This window comes from Gastrolobium bilobum, unplaced genomic scaffold, assembly GCF_033153095.1.
Source record: "Gastrolobium bilobum isolate Gb01-03AN ecotype WA unplaced genomic scaffold, APGP_CSIRO_Gbil_v1 utg60050, whole genome shotgun sequence".
Taxonomy (NCBI): domain Eukaryota; kingdom Viridiplantae; phylum Streptophyta; class Magnoliopsida; order Fabales; family Fabaceae; genus Gastrolobium; species Gastrolobium bilobum.
Genome location: NW_026897648.1, coordinates 84,620 through 111,113, shown reverse-complemented (window position 1 = coordinate 111,113; position 26,494 = coordinate 84,620). Strand labels below are relative to the sequence as shown.

Sequence of the window (26,494 nt, the reverse complement as noted above, 5' to 3'; positions counted from 1 at the left end):
GCTGGAGCTTATTGAGATTGTTATCTCACCCCTTTTGGGGACATCATTTCAGGTTCTCAGATCCCCGGTGAGCCCTCACGAGGCAAGGACACGACCCTTGGTTAGAGGTGTACGACGGACCGGATTTTGAGTAGCTGTAGGCTACTACTATTTTGGAGTATATATACGTTGTTTCGTATTCCATTATTTTGTGGATCATGATGTCTGATCCTTTATTTTTTATATGGCCTGTATATGTTTTGTACATGTTTTCCGCTTTGATGCATGTACAATCGTGTATTCATGCATGCTTATATTATGATGCAGTATTCAGTTATATGTTTATATGTTGGATTTGCATGCTGTTAGACGTAGTGGCATGGAGCCAAGTTATGCATGCGCCCATGGATGGGTATATGATCCTATGTGGATATCTGGTACTTCTGAAAGTATATACTGTATAAATTGTCTACCAGGGTACCTTGAGAGTGGGATTTGCAAATCCCCAGTTGTCCGATTTACAGAGATTACTCTGTCTGATTTTCGTCTCCGTCAAATAAGAATTAAATTAGAATAAGTATGCAATGTGATATGTCATGTGTAAAAGGAATAAAGAAAAGGAAAAAGTTAGCTCGTATTTGCGTAAGTTAAATCTTCCGCTGTTTTTGTTTTTATCATATGTATGTTAATTGAACCGGCTCGAGACGAGGATGTTACAAGGAACATATCTCATAATTGAGAAAATGCTAGGATAGATTGTGAGATGCTGCAATAAAAAAATCTTAAAAAGTTCCAGAGATTAAGGTAAGTTTGTGAAATAGACATACTATTTATATTTCTCGCTAAAACATATCACAAAATCTACACTAATAAAAAATCTATTAAAATAGTCAAATTTTTGAAGGGATAGGATATCATAACAACCGATTAGTGTTACTACCAATTAATTTCATCGTTAGATCGATTATTTTGATCCAACGGTTATATTTATTTCTATCTTTGTATGGTTATGATTCCCCATATTTAATGCTATTTAATGTGAAAGCATTAAATATGAAAAATCATAACCATACAAAGGTATAAATAAATATAAAATATTAAATATGAGAAATCATAACCATACAAAGATGGAAATAAATATAACCGTTGGATCAACATAACAATCTAACGGTGAAATTAATTGATAATTACATTAATTAGTTATTACAATATCCTTTCCCATTTTTGAATATCTTACAATTATGTTTACTTTGTTTAAAGGGGAAGGATATTGTGACAACCAAGTTGTGTTACTACCAAGTGACTACGACATTCGTAACGCTCCAATAATAATAAAGATATTGAGGAGCTGAACTGAATATCAAGGCAAGAAGCTGTAATACTCCAAAACAGTCTGGCCAAGAGCTTCAGTCTCCAAATTAAGAAACTCAGACATTGATCTGAGATACAAATCAGTCCGGCTACGGCTTCGGGCTCCAAGAAAAAGATGAAGACGGGTTTGGAGAGATGTGGTTCTGAAAAAAGGATCACACCCCAATCCGCGATAAAATGAAGACGGGTTTGGAGAGATGTGATCCCGGGAAAAGGAATACACCCCAATTCGCGATAGAGACCCAAGATAAAAATCCGGGATAAATGAAACTCTGGCAAGAAGCCGAGTTAAATATTACAACGTCGAGGTATTTGAACCCTCTTGCCTACGGGCAAGATTGCGAGTTCTAGCCCGGCCTACAACGTCGAGGTATTTGAACCCTCTTGCCTACGAGCAAGATTGCGAGTTCTAGCCCGGCCAATAACGTCGATGTATTTGAACCCGCTTGCCTAAGGGCAAGATAGCGAGTTCTAGCCCAGCCTACAACGCCGAGGTACTTGAACCCGTATTGCAAAAATAGCAAGAACGTGAGTTCTAGCCGAGGTAAATAATCTTGGAAGATAGGGGGATGCCCTTAGATTCTCAAGTTCTTACGAAGAGATCAGAATTATTGCTAAGAAAGCAACACATCCAAGTTTTGATAAGAAATCAGACTTGCAGAATAAAATAAAGAGATCTCTGCTATTTAGAGCTGTCAAAATGGGCCAGCCTGACCCATTTAGCCCTAGCCCAAGTGGGTTAGGGCCAAAAAGCCCACAGTGATATAGATCCACACGGGCCAAAGCCCTATGGGTTAGGGCCAGCCCGCGGGCTTTCTAAATTTTTCATGTATTTTTTACACTACTAAAAAGATCATATTTTTTACAACAAATCTACGTTGCAAACAACAAAAAATTTGGTCGAAAAAAATATTTTTTCGTTTGAATACTTTTCATTGAAAGGCGACGCAATTTTTATCCGATGAAATTTTTTACAAAAATAAATTTTTGTCGAATTTTTTTACCGAATTTAGTTTCCGTCAAAAGTTTTGATGAACATAATTTTTAAATATTTTCGATAAAAAATATTTCAACAAAAGTTTTGACGTAAAAAAGAATTCCGTCAAAAATTTTGACAAAACATTTTCCGTCCAAAATTTTCGATGAAAATGTACCCCAATGAAAATTTCGACGAAAATATTTTTTTCAAAAATTTCGAGGGAAATGTTTTTGTGAAACTTTCGACAAAATTTAGATTCCGTAAATAATTTTGACGAAATATTTTTTTCGTCCAAATGTTTTTCGTCAAATGTTTTTACACAAATAATTTCCGTTGATTTTGACGGAAATGTGTTTCATTGAAAGTTTTGATAGAAATATTTTTTATCAAAAAATTTGTCGAAAATATTTTTTGTCAAAAATTTTCGATGCAAATGTGTTTCGTAGGAAATTTCGACTAAATTTTTTTTCGTCAAAAAATATGACGAAGATATTTTCATCGAAAACTTTTAACGAAATTTAGATTCTATAAAGAATTTTGACGAATTTTTTTTTCCTTCAAATTTTTTTTCAGAAATATTTTTTGTCAAAACTTTGTACAAAAAAAGTTCAATGGAAATGTGTTTCGTTAAAAATTTAAAGAAAAATATTTTTCGTCAAAATTTTTGACAAATATGTTTTTTTTTGTCAAATATTTTGACGAAATTTAGATTTCGTAAAGAATTTTGACAAAATTTTTTTTAAGTCAACAATTTTTACAAAAAGAATTTCGTCACAAATTTTTACGGAAATATTTTTCGTCAAAAATTTCACTGGAAATGTGTTTCGTTTAAAATTTTGATGGAAATATTTTCCGTAAAAAAATTTGGCGAAAATGTTTTTCGACAAATTTTTTTACGGAATTGTTTTCTATTGAAAATTTTCGGCAGAATTATTTTTCCTTGAAAAATTTGACGAAAATATTTATGTTGAAAGTTTCAACGGAATTTACATTCTATCAAGAATTTTGACTGAATTTTTTTTCGAAAAAATTTATGTCACTTTTTTCGTCTCTATTTTTGACGTAATGTGACTTTTGTCAAAAATTTCGTCACTATTATCGACGAAATATTTTTCATCGATAAATTCTGTCAGTATTTGACGCTTTTCTAATAATGTCACATTTAAAAATGATTCATATTTATGTAATTTTCACATTTTAATGCTAAGGATAGATATGTCACATTTAAAAATGATTCTGATTTATGTAAATTGGGTTGAATATTGTAGCCTGCGGGCCAACCCCAACCTAACCCTATAATGAGAGGGCTTTAAGAGGATGGGTTAAAATGACCTCATTACATAAAGGGCTAAAATTTTATAGGCTTAACATTGGGCTAAATGGGCTGGCCTAGGGCTTGAGCCCTTTTTGACAGCTCTAGCTATTACATCCCGGCAACCTGGACAACCAAACTACAAGGCTGAGGGTAACTGTTATGGACCTGACAAAGACCCATATTCTAGAAGGACCAATAAAAGACAGCACCAAAAAGAAGGGAATCTCCTATTAATGACAATCCTATCCAGACAACTAATTAGTTGGACTTGAAAAATATTACTAGGAGGCCCAGAAGTACACTCGTATCATGTGACACTTCTTTAAATAGGGGATTAAACACACACTCTCGGAACCCATACATCGGCTTAAACTGATTCTAGGGTTTCTGCCCGAAAACTCTCCGTGTCTGGGACCAACTGCTTCATTGATTTTCATCTCTTTCATCCAAATCAACAATGGGCAAAAAGAAAGCAAAGGATCCGCAACAAACCCCTCAAAGCGACTCCGTTTCATCCCCTTCCGGTATTTTCAACGCGCTCTTTGGCAACGGGCCGGAACAGACCACCGCCACCGCTGCTGCCGCTTCTCTGTTTTCCGATTTCAACCCCTTTCGTAGAAAGCCTCAACAACATGCTTCGGTTTCTTACCCAACCATTCCCTCTCAAAGCCCTAACAATGGCGGCTCCGGGAGCCACGATTCCGGCGAAGATAAAAAGAGGAAGAGGAAGAAGAACAAGGAGGAAAGACCCATTCTTGATTCGGATTCCGTAACTGAAGCTTCGGAGAAGAAGAGGAAACGCGGTTCCGATGAAAGGGGAGGGGAAGGGAAAGATCCTAATTTGGGTACGCAAACAAAAAAGGGCAAGGTTGTAATCGAAGGTGAGGAGGGAAAGATGAAGAAGAAGAGGAAAAGGGAAGAGCTTGAGAAAGAGTGGGAGGAGAAGAAGTATGGTGTGGTGGTGGAAGGAGAGGAAGATGAAAAGGAAAGGTTTGGGAATAAAACTGTTGGGAGCAAGCGGAAGATGATAGATAACCCAGCTGATATGTTGGTTTTAAAGGAAGGTTTTGATGACGAGGATAAGCTTTTGAGGACTATTTTTGTTGGGAATTTGCCTCTCAAGTTGAAAAAGAAGACTTTGTTGAAGGAGTTTAAGAAATTTGGTGAGGTTGAGTCAGTGAGGATTCGTTCTGTTCCAATACAAGATGTAGGTTTTCTTTTTGTTGAATGTCTGCTTTCGTTTGGTACTCTTAAGGCTTTGATGTTTTTTTATTTTTTCTGGGTGCTAAATTTATGTTTGTTACTTTTCTTGATGAACCAGACCAAAAAACCTAGGAAGGGAGCCATCCTTTCGAAGAAAATAAATGATTCCGCTGATAGGTAATGGGTCTGAATTGAACAATTATCGAATTGCAACTTCTTGTGATTATTGTTAATTGTTTGCAGAGAATGCTGTTATTTTTTTTGTCATTTTACTGTGATTTTATGGATTCAATATCAAGTAAGCCTGCTCGTTTTGGGCTTGGAGAAATTATTCTGCTTTGATTTAATGCTTAGATTTTATATTTTCGAATGGTCTTAAGTGACTTGCAGACAGTCTGATAAGAATACAATCATTTTCATGCATAGGAAACCTTTTTCAGGCATTTCTAATTGACAAATATTGTGTTTTGCAGTGTTCACGCATACATTGTTTTCAAGACAGAGGAATCTGCTCAGGCTTCTTTGTCCCACAACATGACTGTGGTATGCCCTTGTTCCTCTGAGTTGGGTTGGATCAAATATTGTGTTTGGTTTGTATTTTTGGTGAAGACTGCGGTTGACAGTTTTCTAATACTATTGTTTAATTATCTGACTGTAGGTTGAAGGAAATCACATTCGTGTTGATAGGGCATGCCCACCCCGCAAGAAACATAAAGGGGAGATTGCTTCGCTTTATGATAACAAGAGAACTGTTTTTGTGGGCAACCTCCCATTTGATGTTAAGGTGTGTTTCCAATCAAAGGATTTATGTTTGAGGTCACATAACCACATCATTTCTGTGTGTGTATTGTCTAATGGATCTCACGTGATATCCTTTTGTGTAGGATGAAGAACTATATCAGTTATTTTGTGGTATATCCAACCTGGAATCAAGTATAGAAGCTGTTAGAGTCATTAGAGATCCTCATCTTAATGTTGGAAAGGGTATTGCCTACGTGCTGTTTAAAACAAGGGTAAGGGTATGCTGCTTTGGTACCAGATTAGTTATACATTTTGATAAAATTCTTACTTTATGCTCTTTTACAATTTTTAGCTCAAACATGTTATAATTCATCTTGTCATGTGCTTTCGGTGGTAAAACTACAGGGCTGTTCGTGGCTGATAAGCCCATGAAGACGTTGTTTCGTTACGTAGTAACCAACTTATTTGCCTGATTACTTTTAGAAATGTATGTTATCTGTTTATGAAAAGATATATTTTGTGATATAAATATAATCTAGAACATTAGGATTGAAATGGGCAGTTGCTTGTGTTTAGGGTTTGTTTACTTTGGTGTAGATTGGCTGCTTCGTTTATTGTATTGTGTCTTTTTGTGTAACTAGGTACATTTATTTTTGGAAGTTACTTCTTTCATTGAGAATATAAGTGGTTAGAGACTGATATGTATAGGACTGAATTGCTGTAATGGTTGAGTGAAGCTGCATATCGCACTTTTTAAGTCCACATGGCTTGAAAATCTGATTCAGGCCCTGTGTACTAATTTCTGACTATTTCAGTCCACATTGTTGAAAACTCTCTCAGATTTGACAATACTTGACCTTTAGATTTAAGAATGATGCCTCTAGGACATTTTCTTTATGATGAAGAAACCTTTTAAATTGCAAAATTCGTGATGGTGCACTTGCAGTGCACGGGCTGAAACCGCTTCTTTAATCTGTATTGGGAATAAATTTTACTTGCTTTATGGTGACTTTATATATATAAATATATAACATGTTTTTTAATTTCTAAGCAAATGGTTGCAAAATGATTTTCCTTTTCTTTTTCATTTGGGTTCATTGACCACCGACCCCCACTAATTTGAGATAAATTTGTTGTTGATGTTGATGTTGGAGGACTTTTTTTTCTATCTACCATTATACAGAAGGTTTGGTATTAAAGTTGTGCCTGTGTATTCTTGCTCCTCAGTGCTGGACTGTTTGTAATTACTGCACGTATTGTTTAAAATTTGATTGTACAATTAGGAGAAAAAAATTTCATGAGAAAAACTGGTTACTAATTTCCAAATAAGCATGAATTTCAAACTGGTTAAATGAGAAAAACTACTGACTTGTGATATTTTTTATGCAATTAATTATTCTTTGCTTTGCATAATGAATTCCTGAAGGTATTACTGGCATATGGTATTGATATGCGAGTTGGTGTTTGACTGGATCTAATTTGAGATATCTTAGATTGTTTTTATCAAAGGAAATGTTATCGCATGCAAAAAGTGGCATAAAGAATGTTCAAACTTCTTTCCATGTCTTCTCACCAGGAATTCTGCCTATAAATATTTATTAAAGTTGTGTCTTGTAAACGCAGGAAGCTGCTAATTTTGTTGTTAAGAAACGGAGCTTGAAGCTTCGAGACCGAGAGTTGAGAATCTGTCATGCCAAAGCGGATGCCACCCCATCTAAAAAGCCAAACCCATCACCAGCTCCTACCACCCCATCTAAAAGGCCAAACCCATCACCAGCTCCTAGTACCCCTGCAAAGAAGTTGGCTGTGGCTTCACGATCTCCTTCAAACAGTAATAACAGGTCAAACAAAAAAACTAATGCATCTTATCAGGGTCTGCGTGCAACCAAATCTGTTATCAACAAGAAAGTTCATGGAAGAGAAAAACCGAAAGAGCGCATGATGAAAAGGCCAGCAGTAGCTGCGAAAAAGGCTAAAGCAAATTTGTTCAAGGATGGTGGTACACCAAAACAAGCAGGGGTAAAACGCAAGCTTGATAGTCGTACTCCAGATAGCTCCCTACGAAATAAGAAGGCCAAGAAGAATAACAGATAGCGTGTTCCTAATGGTATCAGGGATTAGATTATCTCTGGTAAGCATTGACTATCTCTAATAGCTGATGAGCGAATATGTATGCACCTGAAGAAAAGAATTTACCGTTACTGATATGATCTTAGGCAGTGGGAGATTTCACCGACAGTGTTCTCAGTTAATGACCAGTGGTGGCGAAGGCTGTAGAGTTAAGAAATCAGGAGATAGAGGAATGCAAATTAACTCTGATCTTTTTAATTTTTTACATCATGGTCTCACTTCATATGATTTTAAATTTGATATGTAATAATAGAATATAGGATGCTTTTATTGGGAGGTTATTTGTATGTTCCATTATAAGGCATTGTTAAGGTTGGTGGCATGTCTGCCTTGGAATCAAGCATCTATTATTTCTCCAAAACTTTTGGATTTTAAAAAAGGTTTATAGTATAACTGCTGTTTTGAAGATTGAAGTATTATTCTTTATCCGTCGTTCCATCTGCAATCTTATTTATTTCTGATGAAGGATTTTTTATTTTGGTACGATGATGTTTGGGGTAAGTTATGATTGCTTTCTATTCATTACAATGGAATCTTTTTCTCAATTTGTTTTAAATAAATATGTAAGTACAACAATATATTCAAGTGAATTTAATATTACCTGTTCTTTTTTTGCGTGTGGGTATAACATTTCAAAAACACTTTTTTTAATAAAAAAAAGCAGCTTTTAGGATGGCAGAAGCCTATCCAAACAAGTACTAAATCTTACTTGTCCTTTTATAATCTGTAAGTGGATTGATAAGCAACTACTGGTAGGATTTTTTATTTTGCAACCATATTTGTTGGGATATCTTCGAAAAGAGAGAGAGAGAGAGGTGAATGGTAAAAAATCTTATCTTCGAAACCTGAAGTTTAAGCTCTTTTTTTTTTTTTTTTTTTTGTAAATGAAGTTTAAGCTCTTGAATAAAGGCATATGAATGGTTTAATTATATTTCTTAACTCGTTCTCTGCAAGACTTTTATACAATGAAAATGGTCAAGTATAACTGATGTTATATCTAACTAACAGGAAAGCATTTTGACTATATTATTGTGCATGAAAAAACATGATAAAGCAACTACTAGTCAATAAGCGCATATTGAATACATATGAACAATGTACATAACTATTTCAGCCAAACGTCGTTTCTTGCCACTCTCATAGAGCCCATCAATCATATATTGTCTTGTGTTACTGCAGCACTGCACAATAAATCCATTTAGCAGTGAACCACATTGCAATTGTTTTTTCTGAGATATGTACAAATACTGAACTGGTATTAGCTTTGAGGAGAACGAGAGCCTCATACACAAGATCCTCGGCTTCTGAAATGCTAAGATTCGCTCTTGCCCATCAGTGTGGGTGTAACTGAAACAATACCTATGAGGAACAACGTAGCAATTGAGTTGAAATCATAGAGATCCCCCACGGATTGCAAATCTCCAAGAGCTAACCCAGCCTGCATAAGAAAACAAGTAACTCATAATCAAAAGACAAAAACTCATAATCAAAATTTACAATTTTAGCATCCTATTTAGAAGGGGAGGGGAAAGGGAAAGAAAATTAGACAACACGTGGAGTATTAACAATAAACTAAAGTAGATGTGAACTTCTTTATTTCAATTTCCAATTGAGAGTATTACTTTTGTTGTTATCATAGGATTGCTTGACTCAGATTTCCAGTATTCGGGGATCTTACAAATTGCTAAAATCTGAAGTACAAATAGTAATAATAATAATTTTGATAGCTACATACCCTGACAGTGACATAAGCAGCAGGTATGAGTCCAATAACAGTTCCCAGGAAGAAAATATGATAAGGCACATCCACGATTGGTGAAGCAAAATTAATAAATGTGTTGGGCAAGGTTGGAGTCAGTCTCAGAAAAAGCATGTAGTTCAGCAGACTTTTTCTTCTTTTAGCCACCTGGAAGTAGAAAGTACAAATTTATTTCCATGTGTAGATTGGATTAAATCCCATATAGTGGAAGAAGTTGAAAGTTGAAATACACCTGGTCTTGAAAGAATTTCAACTTGTCTGGCCAAAGAGAGGAAAGAAGAGGTCTTCCAATCAGCTTTGAAAGGAAAAAGCATGAAGAAGCTCCTGCTGTGGCAGTGAACACAACCAGAGCCACGCCTCTGAAGACGCCAAAGAGTGCTCCAGCAAGCAATGACATGAACACAGTCCCTGGAATCATGAAAGTCTGCATGAAAATATATACCACGCAGTATCCCACCAAGACTTGTGCAGTGTAGTCACTTGTATAGCTCTCAAGGTTATCTCTACAAAAATAAATAAAAATAGATAAAGCATTCCACAATTTATATTGTCAACTTCCCCTTCTACATTCAGGATCCATTCATTACATTTCCCTTTCTACAGAAGCACAAACATAAAATTAAGAGAAATTATATCCACACATTGAAATGAAAAGCAAAGTCAATAGATTGTCTAAAAACATAATAGATCCCAAAATTTAATGCCATTTCCTATTATAAATTAAATTATTGAGAAAATATATCTAGGTTTTCCTAAATCTGGTCAAAATTTTGAAGGATTTGCATCAGATAGTCTCTCTGCTCCATTTAACCCACCCCAAGTGGTATTTAAGCATCAGTCCAACTATACATGCATATGAGCTGTGAAGCTTTGGCTAACACATGATTGCAATTGCAAGTAAAGATACTATCCTTTTGACTCGAAGCACAACCTTCAATTAATCATATTAGCATATTAGCTAGCACCCACAGATAATAACAAACTTATATAGTATCATATAACTCTCACTCCAAGTTGCCCTTTTCTTTTTAAGCTATTGGATCTCTTTCCCCACCAATTGCCTTTCCAGATCTATCGTTCCCAATGAAAACAAAAAAGATAAAGAAAGGAAGAGCTTAAAATTGCCAGGTTCCCCAAAATTTATCCTTCTCTACCACATTCTCCAAATTTATTTGTAGAGAGAGGACACCAATACCATTCCCAAATGGTGGTTTTTTTTTCAACTATCATTATTTGACAGAAATTACGATTCTGGGTCAGATCCATTCAACAAAAGAACCAAAAATAACAACCAGAAGGCTTATCCAAAAAATTAATCACATTTGCAACAAATTAATCATCATGAAATTGAGAAATCAGCTAGTACCGAAAACATAATATCAAAATAAGAGAGAGGAGAAAAAGTTAAAAAGTTTCCCCACAACCAACGAAAACATGGTAAAGGTTGTTTTTTTGTAATATTCATAAACCAAAAAAACAAAACAGAAAAGTGGGGATGGTGGTTGGAACATTACCGTAGGATTTGAAGATCTTGGAGGTTGCGGGGGAGCTTGAGGAAGCTGTAATCGGAATCGGGCATCGTGAGGTAAACACAGAGAAGGCTTACCACGAAACCCAAAGCCACCGTTGAAGCCACCGCGGCTTCCCAAAAGCTCAAAGGAAACTTTGATGCCGTAGCCACAGGTTGCTCCACCGTCCTCATCTCTCTTTCCTTGAGTAGCAAGGGTCCTTCTCTTCTCTTTCCTTGCCTTATCTTCACGAAAAAGAGAGGAGAGGAGAAGAGAGAGGAACAGAACCAAAAAAAACACAAGACGTTGGACAAACAAAGATTATTTGTGGTTGGAGTTTATGAATAAAAATATAAAGCAACTGCCAAACTACTTACTTTATATTCTTAAATTAAAAAATGTTCCCCATTTCTTAAAGTTAAGAAAAAAGAGACGCACATACTTGTTAACACTTGTTAATTTATTTATTTTTCAAAATATATATAGTTGAAAATAATGCCCAAGACCATCAAGCACATTGACCAATTGATGCTTATACACGGCTCGAATTGGATTAATTTGGATCTCGAGTTTGATCAATGTAGGATATGTAAGTTAGCATCGTAACCTCAAAGGATGACAGACTACTATCTTCTACTAAGCGAAGACTTGAAGCAAGAGGAATGATGCGTATCACAATTAAGAAGATTACAGTTTAGTTTAGAATATATATGTACATAGGAGATTTAATATTTTGTTTATCAAAAGATTTTTTTTTTTTTAGAAGTTTATAAAAAGAGTTTAATTTACCTATATAGGCGTTTAACAGAAATCAAACTCTTAATAAATGAGATTTTCTAATATTTAAATTAGAATTACTCTGATTTATTTATTGTCTCTATTGATCCAGAACAATATTCTTTTTTATTTTATTCAGTAAAGATATTAAAACATAATAAATTTTAAAAATATCACAAATATTTTAAAGAAAAAAATATTTGTTCTCTTAAATAATAATTATTTTAGTTAAAATGATTATTTTTATTTAATATTTAAATTAAAAAAATCTCTGACTTTCTCTCACCATAATTTTTATTTGTGTAACTGTTTTTATAGCATAAAATATTATAATTTTAAATAAAATAATACAATTCTATATCCTTTTAAAAAATAAATATTAAACCCTACTTTAAAAAAGAAAATTTATTATTATTTTTTAAAGAGTAAATATATTTTTTTGATCCTTAGCAAATTTCACGATGTCAGCTTTAGTTCCTATCAAATAAAAAGGCTATTCGTGGTCCCTAAGAAATTCAAAATGGACCCATTTAGTTGAAATTGTGATCCCTCATAAATTCAAAAAAGACTCACATTAGTCCCTCAAAAGGATTAAAATCCATTTTGAATTTCTTAGGGTGTGCATGACAACCATTCTATTCCCTAGCACTGTTTCTGAAAAGAAACAATTCTTTTCTATTTCTGTTCCTTGGAACAATTTCTGAGGAAAAAAAAAGTGTTTGATAACATGTTCTATTTTTATTCTGAGAATGAGAATTGTGTTTGATAACATAACAATAATATAATAAAAAATAATTCCTATTAAATATAAAAAAATTTGGATCATCACTTTCCTTTCTATATGGTGTGGTTGTGGCGGCGGTGGTTGCGGCAGTAACGTGGTGATGATAGTGGTGGTGGTTGTGACAGCAATGACTGCGGCGATGACGGTGGTAATGGTGGCGGCAGCGATGGTAGTGGTGGGGATGGTGGTGGTGGAGGTGACGACAGTGGCTGCGACAATGGTAGTGGGGATGGTGGTTGGTGGCGGCGATAATGGTAGCGGTGGCATGGTGGTGGTGGCAGTGACTGCGGCGACGGCGGTGGTGGTAGGTGACAGTGGTGATGGTGGTGGCGGCGGTGGTGTAATGGTGACGATGGTGACGGTTGTGGCTGTGACGATGGAGGTGGTGGTTAGTGGCGGCAGCGGTGTCGGTGGTGGCTGCAACAATGATAATTGTGGTTGGTGACAGTGATGGTGATGGTGGTGGTAGTGATGGCGTTGTGGTGGTGGTAGTGATGGCGTTGTGGCGGTGGTAGTGGCGTGGCGATGACGATGGTGGCGGTGGCGACAATAGTTGCGATGATGGTGGTGGTGGTTGATGGCGGTAGTGGTGATGGTGGTGATATCGGTGACGATGATAGTGGTGGGTGGCTGTGGCATCGTGGTGGTGGGGGTGGTCACGACAGCACTAGTGGTACGACGGCAGCGACGACAATGGTGGCGGTGGTCGTGTTGGGATGATGGTGGTGGTGGTGGTGGTGATGGTGGAGATGGAGAGTAATTAAAAGAGATAAGTGTTTCTCATTCTGTGCCCGGGAACAAAAAAACAGAAATTTTTTTATTCTTTTTTTTGTTCCCCAGCACAAAAATTAATCCGGTTCATCCCGGGAACAAAAAAAATAAACCGATTTTACCAAACGAGTTTTCTATCCATTTCTGTTTCCGGGAACAGAAATTAAAAAAAAAATGATTCCGGGAAGGTTGTCATGCGCACCCTTAGGAACCACGAATAGCCTTTTTATTTGCTATGGACTAAAGCGGACTTCGTAAAATTTATGAGTACCAAAAATAGTATTTATTCTTTTTTAAAAAAGCAACATATATTTTATAGATGAAAACCGTGGGTCCCTTAAAACGACCCGAATACTTATTGGTTTCCCCACTGGGCCACATTTTATTTATAAGATCTATTAATCTCATGTTGCATGAGATAATTATCTCATGCAACAGAAATAAGATTGTGGAGTCCATTATTTTTAAAAAAAAAAAGAAAAAAAAATAATGAACCCACTATTTTGTCTTTGTTACATGAAATAATTATCTCATATATCATGAGATAATTATCTCCCTTTATTTATTTATGTAGAAATTTTAGGCTTAGTGTTCTGATTAAAAACGTTAGGTGAAGTGACATGTAGAGCATGGTAAGCAATAAGCACGTGAATCTGTTAACGTACAAACAATTATTGCCGGACGTCCAATGCGGTATCAGCTACATGCGTTTTGAGTACTCCACGCAACTCCCCCTTTTTTCCATTATGTTTATCACCGTATATTTTAACGAGGAGGGATATTCACATTACTAAAATTTTTTACTATCAATTTACTACCTATCTAATTACCATTAGATTAACATTTTCTCTCTCTTTGATCCAATGGTGATGTGATGAATAGTAAGTTAGTAGTAAGAATTTTTGGTTGTTAGAATATTTTCTCTCTATTTTAATTATGTAAAACAAAACTGTGACTTCTTGTCTCTTTGCTCAAACAATCCTATGTCTTTTTTAAATATTTCTTGTAAGAACTTTCTTTATTTAATGAGGTCATTTTTATTATTGGAAAGCATATTTATTTTAAAGATGGGAATATTCTTATATTACTTATCAACATTATAATATCATGTTATAAAAGGTAAAATAAATTAATTCTAAACAAATAACGGTGAAGGACATTTATTCCTTATTAATATTTCATTATATTCTCGAAAATGAATTATTCTATTATAAGTCAGTTTCCTCTTTCGAATAGGAAAGAATATGCTATCAAAATCAATATGTAATTTTGTAGCACTACATTAATTGAAACATATTAAGCTTCCGTAGCTCAGTCCTCAGTATCACCTTTGGGAGGAGTTTATAAAGCCTTAATTCTGAACCCGCTCCGAATTAGATTAGTTGCGAAGCAATGAACCGATTGGAATATTTTCAAAAAATATATATTAAGCTTCCGTAATATCTTTTGGTTCCTGGAAGGATATAAGCTCCACAATTCTTTAGTTTGATTTCTTGATTTTTTTTAATATTAGACTTTTACATCTTAATTTCATCCTTAAACTATTATCTTGGAGACTTGGACCATGCAAATATGGGATCAAATTAACATATCGCACGCATTGAGAACACAAGAAAACAATCAATACAAAATAATTTTACATTAATAAATAACAAAATAAGCACCAATTTGAAAAATTAAATCATGTTCCTAGCAAAAAAGGATGTAGCCTCTTACAAACACTAAAGCACGCGTATGATTCAAATATACAAAGTTAATTATGAATCTATCACAATAAAGTAAAAGAATGAAGCAGTATATTGATGAAATTCTTCAAGATGCACTTTCTCTTTGGGATCGAGATATCCAACAAGTGGTTGGTAAATGTATCTAGAATTTGTACTCTTGCAGGGGAATTTATGGAAGAGACGCTACAAAGAGTAATAGATTATTGCGTTCAATAATAAAGGTGTATAGCCCAAGGTGTATGGTGTATATACAATGACAACTAAAAAAAAATGAAGTTTAGAGTATATATTTGGTTGACTTAAGGATTTCTGGACCTCTTAAAAATAATATTGAGAGTCTAAAACTTGATCCACTAATAATAGGCTAAGATTGATATCTTTTAGGGAATTTATTTTTATTTTATTTATTTATCTATCTTAGTTATTATGTGCATGAGCTATTAACATGTGGGCCCTTAGGTTGAATCCATAACATATTCTAATTTTAAGTCCTTGTTTCTCTATAAAAGGTCACTCATTCAAAAATCCTTAAGGGGGTGTTTGTTACGAAGATTTTGATAGAATCGTTGGGAAAGTAGAGTGGAAAAAATATGTATACCAAGTTTGGTATGAGATAAGTTGAAAAATATCGGTATAAATTGTTTTCAACGAAAATCTTTTTCAACTAGACATCGGCAAAAAAAATGACGTTTGAACGATGGTATTTATTTTATCCTATCAATGCACAAAATTTTGAGAAGGACCATCTACTAGAGGTGTTTGCGATCTGGATTGGATCGGTTTTGGAAGAAAAACTCATCCGATCCAATCCCTTCGGTTTGATCATGTAATCATCCATTCGGTTAATTTTTTTTTTCAAATCCGATCCGATCCAATCCAATTTTTTTCGGTTTGGATTGGATCGGTTTTTGGTTTTTTGAATATCCTAAAATTAATTTCATGATTATTGTGCAAATAACATCTTTTGTATATATTGGCTTTGTAAAAAAAAAGTGAAATACAAAAATATCAGTAAACAATGCTATGGTTGATGAGACGTTACTAAGTTTTTTTCTGGGTTTAGTTAATGAGTTAATGGGTCTAGAGTTTAGAAATTTTTGGGCTATGATTGGAGAAAGGACAAGTAAGTAGAGGATAATTAATATATTGGATCGATTTTCATCAACCCATCCGAAAACCGATCCAATCCAATTAAAATTTGCGGTTTTCTTTCGGTTTCCGATTTTTCGGTTTTCGGTTTATTCGGTTATCGATTTTTCGGTTCGGTTTTCGCGATTTGAATCGGTTTGGATCGGTTGATGAACACCCCTACCATCTACTAGCTCATTTGTTCTTCTGCACGACACTGCAATGCACAAAATTTAGTATTCAATTTCATAAAACAAAATTTTGGAGCACAATCCTCGTTAGAGAAGCTGTTGCAGAAGTCCATTTGAGGATAATCACACATACCATAAAAAGAATGTTTACAACAAATATTCAATCGATGGGTAATTTTGTAATTTCATTCCACATTCCTCCATATATTTCATAACCAATCAAACATAGTATTATAAAAATAAATCAACATTCCCGGTAAAATTTTTGACTTATCAAATACTTTTTTGCAACTTGCCTGGAATAAAAAAAATCATGTCATATTCTCGATAATTTATTTTCTCAATTAAAAAAATATCTTCTATACCAAATTTCCCCGTGGTATTGTTCTTCTTCTTTGCGTGTGTGTATAATTTGGTTATTAGATATGGCAATAGCAATAGATAGGATCTGGGGAGAGTATAAGAATATTCTTGACTATATTCGCGTTTACATATCAACATGCGCGGAATATCCAAATTAAATTCTATTATTTGTTTGGGATTTTTTAAATTAGGGCGGAGGATTGTTATGTGTTTTTTCGTAAAGAATAAGATAGTGTTGCTTCTATTATCATGATTGATGGGCCACTTCAATAATAATTGCAACACGTGGAGTACTAGGACCCGCTCAATGACGTTGACCCTTGTTTGATTAGCGGTTAAAATGAAGCAACAATAGCAATAGAAACCAGGAAAATTCATTATATGTGTCTATGTCCTCATTGCGACACCGAAACGTTTCACATACGGTGGGTTAATCTGTACCCTGTTGCTCTTGACGAAAGATTATATGCACTAAATCATTAAGGTTGATTTAACGAAGAGGGATTTGGATAGTCTACATAATATTATAGGTTTAAATTTCAATGCCACCAATTATATACAAAATATCATCCACCTTACGGTATTGATTTACACTCGCTGACTTTTAAATTGCATTCGTTATTTTTTAAGATGTATAATATATTTCTTTATCGGTATTGTTATGTTGCTTAAGGTTTGAATTCGCAAAAATTATTCATGAAAATAACGACCTTAATGTTTCTAATGATAATTAGTTTCACAATAAATAAAAAGAGAAACAATGTTTAAAAAATAAATACTAACAATTCCGAAGATATATCAGATTTTTCTTTTCTTTTTTTCATGTCGAAATATCAGATTCTTTGCTTGTGTTGGAGTGTCCCTTTTATAAGCTTAGGATAACGATAACTGTTATTTGTTGCTGTTAGGGACTGTATATAGTGGAAATTTTTTTCCCTAAGGATCGTTGTTCTCGTGCCCACCATTTCTTGCGCGGTTTGATTGGGTAATGCAATGGTTATGAGAAAGTTATCAGATAAGATAGGATGCGAGTCACAGACCAGTTAGGCACCCCACAAGTTTAATAACAGCGAAATTTGTCAATTCGATTCATGTCAATTGTTGGTTACGAGTTGAATTTTTTAAGAAACTTGTTCTACTCTACTTTTTTAATGAAAAATATTAAATCTATCATATTTAGCTTGGACAATTTAATTCAATATTATTAGATTTGGATTAGTCATTAATTTGATCAGGGTGTTGGGTCACTTTATATAAAACTATGTTATAACTTATAAATATGATAATAGAATAGTTTTGATCAACATGTGATTGTCTGTGTGTGTGTGAAATGAGGGACAACAAATCTTTGTAATATTTTGATGAAAATGTTATATACTCACAAAATCACATGCACAACTAGACTAAGGGCCCATTTGATGGGTTTTTATTTATATCCAAAAGCTATTTTTTTTCTTTTTTTAAAAAAAAGATACTTCTACTATAAATTCCGTTTGTATATCTGGTTTTTTTAAAAAATAAAAGTCATAAAAAAAAAGTCAAAAATCTATTTTTTGGAAGCTAAAATTTCTAACTTCTAAAAAAAGTAAAAATCAAAAATCAAATATTTTTTTAAAATCTAAATAACTTTATCTTTTATAAAAAAAACACTTCTAAAATAAGTAAAAAATAAAAAGCACTTTTTTCATAAACCTATCCAAATGAGCTAATTCCTGAGCAATTATATATATTTTTGTATTGAACACGTACATAAAATGTTGTCCACAAATATTATTAATTTTTTTCCTACATTACTTTATTTTAAGTACTTTTTTACTATTAAATATGTAAAAAATTTATAACAAATATTTTTTTTAAGTAATGGCAAAAAAAATTATTTTAGTATTTCTTTTTGAACTCGTCAATAAGTGAAAATGACAATCTCTATCTCAAAATACGATGAAAGTATATCGATCTCACAACAAGTGAAGAAGTAATAGTAAAGATCAAGATTCTATGGAGTCACCATACTAATCTCAGGCAAGCTGAGGATTAAGGAGAAAGTGAAGAGATGAATTTGGCAGCTTATGCAAGGTGAGCAATGGAGAAGATGATCATGCTACAAGAGCGTGATCCTTTATTTATAGGATGAAAAAGATTCTTTAAAGAGATAATTATGATGTTATAATCGTTTTCAATCTTTGAACTCCATGAGTCATGCATACATAAACATGTGAGGTGGATATCTGGTCTTACCAGATAGCCATTTGGAATAACTGGACAAGGTCATCTAGCCGGTCTAAAACACTTTTTTAAGAAATAACATTAATTTTTTTTTTATAGAAAACATATCATAATTTTTTTTTTGGAAACACATTTGAAACTGAATAAACAAACGGGGAAAAAATTTAATATGGTCCCGGACTTTATGGTCCCTCCAATAAAAATATGACACTTGTATTAATTTTTTTTTTCTTTTTTTTTTCTTTCTTTCTCTCTCCTCCGTCCCACCAAATCAAAAGTGCTCCAGGAGCACTAAATTCCTGGCCGGGTATTTGAGGGGAGGAGTGTGATTAGTTGTGTTAAGTGGTATGTGTTCTACTCCTTTCTCGTGTATCAAAAAAAAAAAACCTAGTATCGCCTTCATTATCTTCATCGAAAGTAATAATACATGAAGTTGAAGGGACACCAACCGTTGAAGGGACACCAACCACTGGGTTCAAATATTATGCTCTGTTAGATAGGTAGACAGAAGGCTCCAGAGGTAGTATTGTTAATTTTTTTCTCACAAAAAAGAGTATTATTATTATTATTATTATTTATTTATTTTTTTGGTCGGGAGAGGGGATTTTGGCAATGCGATGGATTGGAATCAAACCCTTGGCACAACATTTTTAGAGGCTCTACATGACCAGTTCTGCCAAGTGCCAAGGCCTCGTCCGCGAGTATCACTAAAATTAAAATGAGCCTAATTTACAAGGTTGGGCTTGGACTCAAAAGTTTGGATTTGGACCATTAAGCATGAGATTTATGATGGGTTGGGGTTTTTAAACTTTCAAGGTTTAGAGTTTAACCATACATGGGTCGAAATTAACCTAGTCAATAATTAATTCTCGTACACAAATTTGGTTATTCCATTCTTTCTATGTTTCATGATTTTTTTTTTTTAAATAACTAAAACAAATTTTAGGCTGCTTATTAAATATCAATATTCTATATATAAGTTTGGATTTCTATAACCAACAGGCCACTAACCTGAGTCATTTTAAGTGTTAACCATATCACAAATGAAGTCTTTTTTTAATCTATTCTTTTATTTGTTTTGAGAATATGATGGAATTATATAATTGTCAAATGGGTTATCCTCCATACTTTGCTATCATGGGCTAGGTTTGCTAACTTGTCCATTTGACCTTGCCTCTATTCCGCTATATGCGGTGGATAAGGTATTTTAGAAAGCTAGCATACCAAAAATAAAAGATATAAGAATTAAAACGTAATGTTTAATGGTTTAAGTGGATTGACACCTACGAAGTAATTTGCCAAAGACATCGTGTGTATATGTACATGGGAACCTTATTATTAGGCAATTAAGGAATATGTTTTTAAACCTTTTTAGGAAATAATTAGGAATTTTAATGTTACCCACTAATATGAAATGATGATATTTGATCAGTCCAAGAGGATTTGAGCCTGACTACATACAATTGAGGCTGGTCCAAGTTGGTGACCGGTGGATTGTTGTGACAGGATCAATTATTCATCTAGGTTGGATGATATTTATGGATGATGATTCTAATGTCATTGAAGTGTGTTTGTCTCGAACAAATGATGGTGGATACTTACAAGGTACTTGAACGAGCATGTTAGTATTTGAGTGATGAGTTTAAATAAATTGGAGAAAGAATTTGATCATACTTGAACTTTGAACCTCTTTTTTATAATAGTAGTATAACCTATTTATTGCCTTGCTATGCCACTTTAGCATGGCAGCCTGTGTTCTAATTAATTGATAGATTATGGTGACTTTGTTCGCCTATCTCGTTTGCGAGATATCTTTTGGTAAGCTACAATATATAAGCTTACTTGAAATATAGTATTTGTCATTTAGCCTTTGGCTATTAAGGAGACTTATAAACTTTCTGTTGTTGTCAGTCTAACCGTACATTACTAGAATTGCTTATACGTGTGATATATATGTCCTTCTCGACAAAGTTTATGTCATTGGACCTTTGGATTGTTATTGGATTTGATTTTTATCTTACTCAGTATGAGTCCATATCAATATTATAAGAAAAATAATGGCATAATTCTTATTATAATAATATTTATATAAAATTCATTAATTTTATTTTTGTAATTTTTTTATCATAACGTGATCCTCCTCTTATGTTGTTGAGTATGATGGTAGATTAATCCTCGTGTGATTGCACTTTGATGTGGGAAGAAAGTCAGTTACCGTCACATTTTCTTTATATATTTCAACCATTGTTATTGTTTTAATTTTCTTTCCTATTTCGTTAAGCAAACTTAGGGAAAATGAAAAGACAGCTATGTTTTAGGAATAAAGCAAAGAATCTCCAGTTAGTTTCAACTTTCAAGTGCTTGGGAAGATTCCAAGTGATTGTGACTTCAATGGTAGCCAGAGAAAAGGGATTTAAGCTTATGGCTGCAAACATTAGAAGGATCAACCTCACTTCACTCTGAGTAGACTCCTTAACATCACAGAACTAGCTAGTAATATTGGAAGTGGCAACTTGTACATCCAAATAATGGGAAGCACCTCTTGATTTATTCGCATATGCTGATGTATGATCTCTGGCAAAGCAGGAACAGCCATGCATATTTGATATTTAGTCCTTTGGGGGCTTTAAAAGTCATCTTCTGCGTTTGGTTATTGTAATTTTCAACGCTGACACAAATAATTTTGCTTTGTTTTTAATATTCGGACATAATAATATTTGTACATTAAAAATATGTGTATTATTTTTACATCACCCTTTTTATATAAAAAAAATAAAAAGACACTTTCTTTTTTATATATACATATATATATATATATATAGGGTTTTATAAATCTCATTCAACATGAGAATTGAATTCTCATGTTGTAGAGACAAAAAGCATGTGGGACCCGTATGTAAGAAAAAATTATGTGTAAAACTCACGTTGGCACGGAAATCGAAAGGTGTGTAGGAAAATTCAAATTCTCATGTTAAATGAGAATTATAAAATCCATATATATATATATATATTTTTTTTTTTTTCTAAGCAAGTAAAGTATGCGAATATAATTACTCTATTAAACTTGAATTATGAACGTTATACCAAAAGCAGTACGTGAATATCATTACTCTATTTACTGAGTTTGATCGTCTTCATTGATCTTACAAAGGGCCTACTTTGTGAATGAAAAATTGATTGATGAATTTGTCTGCTTCTTACATCTCATATTTACATAATACGTGTGGTTAAGATGGGTGTACGATTTTAAATAAAAAAATATAAAATTTTCATTATATTGAAAGATCTACGACATTTATTAATGCATTAATTTGCATTACCGTATTCATAACAAAGCGTCTATTTTTTTATTTTCCAGGAGAATCATATAACCTCTATTTTTTTTTTTGGGTGATATCATATAACCTCTATTAGTTATAACTGTACGACAACAAATAAAGTTTTATGATAAGAAGACAACATTAACACGATTTCAACTTTAATTAAGGAGTGCTATTAAAATCTGACTGAAAATTGTCTTAAACAAATCAACGGTATAGTTGGTAGATACCTGAGTCTCTTAAAAATGATAATAAATAATAAATTTTGTTTATAAAGGCAAAATTCACATCAGTAATCCTTATGTCTCGATAAAATTAGTCTTCAATTATCCGCCGAAGAATATATACCTTAAGTTATACTCGAAAAAATTATCTTAAACAAATGAAGAGAATTTCCAATGGATATATATATATATATATATATATATATATATATATATATATATATATATATATAGATAGGATCATTTGACACCGGTGTCAAATTTTAAGTTTGACACCTCATCTGAGAGCCGTTAGATTGAAAAGGATCAATGGTGTCACATGCTTATAAATCAGAGTCGTTGATCTTTTTCGATTTAACGACTCTCAGATGAGGTGTCAAACTTCAAATTTGACACCGGTGTCAAAGGATCCTGCCTCATATATATATATATATATGAGTTTTATAAGAGTTATGTTGTAGGAAAAGTGATTGTACGATGTTATAGAGATTTCTTTTGCGTGCCTTAGTTTTTTTTGTTTCAAAAAGTGCGGCCCCACAAAATATTGTGTGTGTAAAAATTTTTTTTGTGTCATGTTGCATGATGAATGCAAATCCCTATATATATAAATATATGAGTTTGTTTTTTCTAAAGTTACTTTAGATAACTTTATCTCATGTTTATCTAAACGACGTCGTTTTGGGACGAAAATCATGATATTTTTGTAATTTAAATTTATTTCAGAGTTATAATAGTCTTTATCATTCTAATTTTTTAACCCTAAAACGACGTCGTTTTGATGAACATTAGATAAAATTATCTAAAGTAACATTAGATACTTTTTCCCCTATATATATATATATATATATATATATATATATATATATTAAATGACATAAGTTATGTTATTTTAAGAGAAAGATAGATACAAGGAATGGAAATCATGAGAGAGAAAGTGAGTGATTTTTTTTAATTTAAATAAAAAATATTTTCTTGTGTCTATCTCTATCTTAAAATGACATAACTTTGTGTCATTCAAAATGACAAATATTTTCTCTCTCTCTATATATATATATATTGAAGTATATATATTGAAGTAAGTTACTAACTCGCATTCATGTCGGTGAGATATATGACTTTGTACATATCAATCTAAAATATCAGACTGCGAACCAAACTCCTTTGGCATAAGTGGTAAGGAGTCTGAGTCCCTTAACCAGAGGTCTTGAGTTCGAGCACTGAGAATGGAAAAAAAGAATTTGGGAGAGCTGCTCCTGAAAGGGTCCGACAGTGAAATTAATCTTCGGTTACAACTGGAGGATACCCTTGAGATTACTCAAAAATAAAAATAAAAATATCAGAGTGCGTATATTGTTTAGCTGTAAGTATACTTTATACCAACTTAACCAAATAATGAATCCTGCGTTAAATCTAAAATGAAAAGCTACAATGAAATGTCCCCTTATATCATAGCACCATTCCTATTCCCACCTAGAGCCAAACCAAACACCCACGAATCTTATTTTGGTTTGACTTTAACTGTCCAGTATTTCGGGAATACCGATCAAAATGTCACTTTTCACGAAATTTTTTATTTAAATGTTACGCGAATAGTATTATTTCTCAATATGTCATGTGGACAAGTTTGCTGGACACTATAACAAACTCAGTTTGCTGACGTGTCACATTTTTAGTGGATAACAAGTACCAAGTTAAAAAAAAAATAGTACCAAGTTGGCTACATTGGCGCGAAGTTGGTTGAATTATGTATTTCAACCAAGTTCGTTACCCCATGTATTAAACTTGGTGTCCACTTAAAATGCGACACGTCAGCACTGAGTTCGCTACAATTTCCAACGAATTTGTCCACGTAACATATTGGAAAATAACACTATTCACGTAATATTTAAGTAAAAAACTTGATGAACAGTGATATTTTGACCACTGTTACAGTATTTCATTGGTATTTTAGTACAATCCTTCTTGATCCCACACGCCCTTCATAAAGCGGCGCGAATCCACATAACGCCCCAGAGAATATGCCACGTGTACCCTGATCCTTTCCCTTTTTAACTAACCTCAGTTATTTTATAACCACCTCGCGCTCTAACCCTAGTCTAAGCTATATATATTCATTTCTCTCCATTTCCTCCGTTCTTCTTTTCTTCTAAACAAGTACCATCTGAAAATTTCAATTTCCTCGAAACGACGTCAATTCTGGAGAGCCTGCAACAAAACCCTAGCCTCACAAAAATCTCGTAGCTCTCTTTCTCCGGCGAATGTGATATTCATTCGCCACCTTGCATGAGCGTTCGTTCTCGCATTTGCCATTTTCAAGAAGCTGAAGAATAACCAATGGCAGAGGAGAGGAAGTTCTGCGTCGGGTACGCGCTCGCGGCGAAGAAGCAACGCAGCTTCATCAGGGACTCGCTGGTGAGCCTCGCGAGATCTCGTGGGATAGACCTTGTCCGGGTCGACCCGAACCGGCCGCTGGCGGATCAGGGTCCATTCGATTGCGTCCTCCACAAGCTCAATGGTGACGAGTGGAAGCAGCAGTTGAGGGAGTTTACGGCGAAGTACCCGAATGCCGTGGTCCTCGACTCGCCGGAAGCGATCGAGAGGCTCCACAACCGGATTTCCATGCTGCAGGTGGTGTCGGAGCTGGAAACCGATGACCGGAACGAGGTCTTCGGGATTCCAAAGCAGATTGTCATATACCACGAGGAAACTCTGTTCGATTGCCGGAACTTGGAGACGCTGAAGTTTCCGGTTATTGCGAAGCCGTTAGTGGCCGACGGTAGCGCCAAGTCACACAAAATGGCGCTTGTTTTCAAGCATGACGGTTTGAAAGAGCTGAAGCCGCCGATTGTGCTGCAGGAGTTTGTAAACCATGGCGGCGTAATCTTCAAGGTGTACGTGGTTGGGGAGCACGTGAAGTGCGTGAAGAGGAAGTCCTTGCCGGATGTTGAGGAGGACAAGTTGGCGGGGTTTTCGGCGGACTTGTTGGCGTTCTCGCAGGTGTCGAATTTGGCCATCCATGAGAGGATTGATGATAAGTACTATAAGATGATGCATTTGGATGACGCCGAGATGCCTCCCCTGAGCTTCATTACCCACATAGCTATGGGTTTGAGGGATGTGATGAAGCTGAACCTATTTAACTTCGACTTGATTCGAGACTCTAGATGTGGGAATCGGTACCTTATCATTGATATCAATTACTTCCCCGGGTATGCCAAAATGCCCGGTTATGAGACTGTTTTGACAGACTTTTTCTGTGATGTGTTGTGCAAGAAACAGGAAGGAGATGCGGCAGGGAGTCCAAGCGAAAAGGACTGTTCTGAGACTACTGGTTTTGATAGGTGTTCGAATCTGATGCACGGTTGTGACAAAGATATGAGAAAGATTCTAAGCAATACTTGTTGCGGTGATGAGGATGAGGGTAACCTTCAAGTCTCGCCTCTTGGCATGGAAGAGAAAGAGTGTTCTGTTCAAGTATGAAAATCTGTATTTGAATAAGGTGTATCTCATTCTATCATACTATCATTAATTGGTGCTTTTTTGGGTAACCAGAATTTGCTTAGTGGACCCATTAGCCAATTGGTGGGTGGACATGAATTGCACATTCTATTTGGGTAGCAGTTGGTACAGTGGTCAAATTAGTAGGTTGTTTGTGGGCCCCTTAACATGTATATTCCATCAGCCATTGCTTTTAGAGATAGTACTTCTCTCTTTTTTTTTTGAAGCTTAAGTTCATGCTTAAGCTTTAGGTACTTCTCAAATACCCTGAAGGTTTAGGACATTTGTATTTTGAAGCTTAAGTTCATGCTAGAAACTGTTTTACTTTGGTTTTGCCTTTAACCCAATGCCTTAATTCTTCATTTTGTCAATTCTATTCTCATTTTGGATTTCTTATTCAGCGATACAACTTCCACCTGTTTGATTGATGGTTTTCTCCAGTATTTTCAATCCTGAGGTTCCTTAATTGGTATTATTTTAAATTGCTAATGAATATTTTTTTC

At 34.3% G+C, this 26,494-nt stretch overlaps 3 protein-coding genes across 3 annotated transcripts; 2 read left to right on the top strand and 1 right to left on the bottom strand.

The window, feature by feature from the left end:
• Positions 1-4,017: 4,017 nt before the first annotated feature.
• LOC133308962 (nucleolar protein 12-like) lies at positions 4,018-8,119 on the top strand. The gene is made up of 6 exons (XM_061509686.1): positions 4,018-4,851; positions 4,966-5,024; positions 5,321-5,390; positions 5,506-5,631; positions 5,732-5,860; positions 7,212-8,119. The coding sequence occupies exons 1-6, from the start codon at positions 4,102-4,104 to the stop codon at positions 7,680-7,682; spliced, it is 1,605 nt and encodes a 534-aa protein (XP_061365670.1). The 5' UTR covers positions 4,018-4,101; the 3' UTR covers positions 7,683-8,119.
• Positions 8,120-8,655: 536 nt separating this feature from the next.
• Positions 8,656-11,315, bottom strand: LOC133308960 (uncharacterized membrane protein At4g09580). The gene is made up of 4 exons (XM_061509684.1): positions 10,992-11,315; positions 9,710-9,980; positions 9,454-9,624; positions 8,656-9,156 (listed from the first exon to the last, which is right to left on the bottom strand). Exons 1-4 carry the CDS (start codon positions 11,177-11,179, stop codon positions 9,031-9,033), a joined length of 756 nt encoding a protein of 251 aa, XP_061365668.1. The 5' UTR covers positions 11,180-11,315; the 3' UTR covers positions 8,656-9,030.
• Positions 11,316-24,827: 13,512 nt separating this feature from the next.
• On the top strand, positions 24,828-26,291 carry LOC133308967 (inositol-tetrakisphosphate 1-kinase 1-like). Its single transcript, XM_061509694.1, has one exon. The coding sequence runs from the start codon at positions 24,828-24,830 to the stop codon at positions 25,971-25,973; it is 1,146 nt and encodes a 381-aa protein (XP_061365678.1). The 3' UTR covers positions 25,974-26,291.
• The last annotated feature ends 203 nt before the right edge of the window (positions 26,292-26,494 follow it).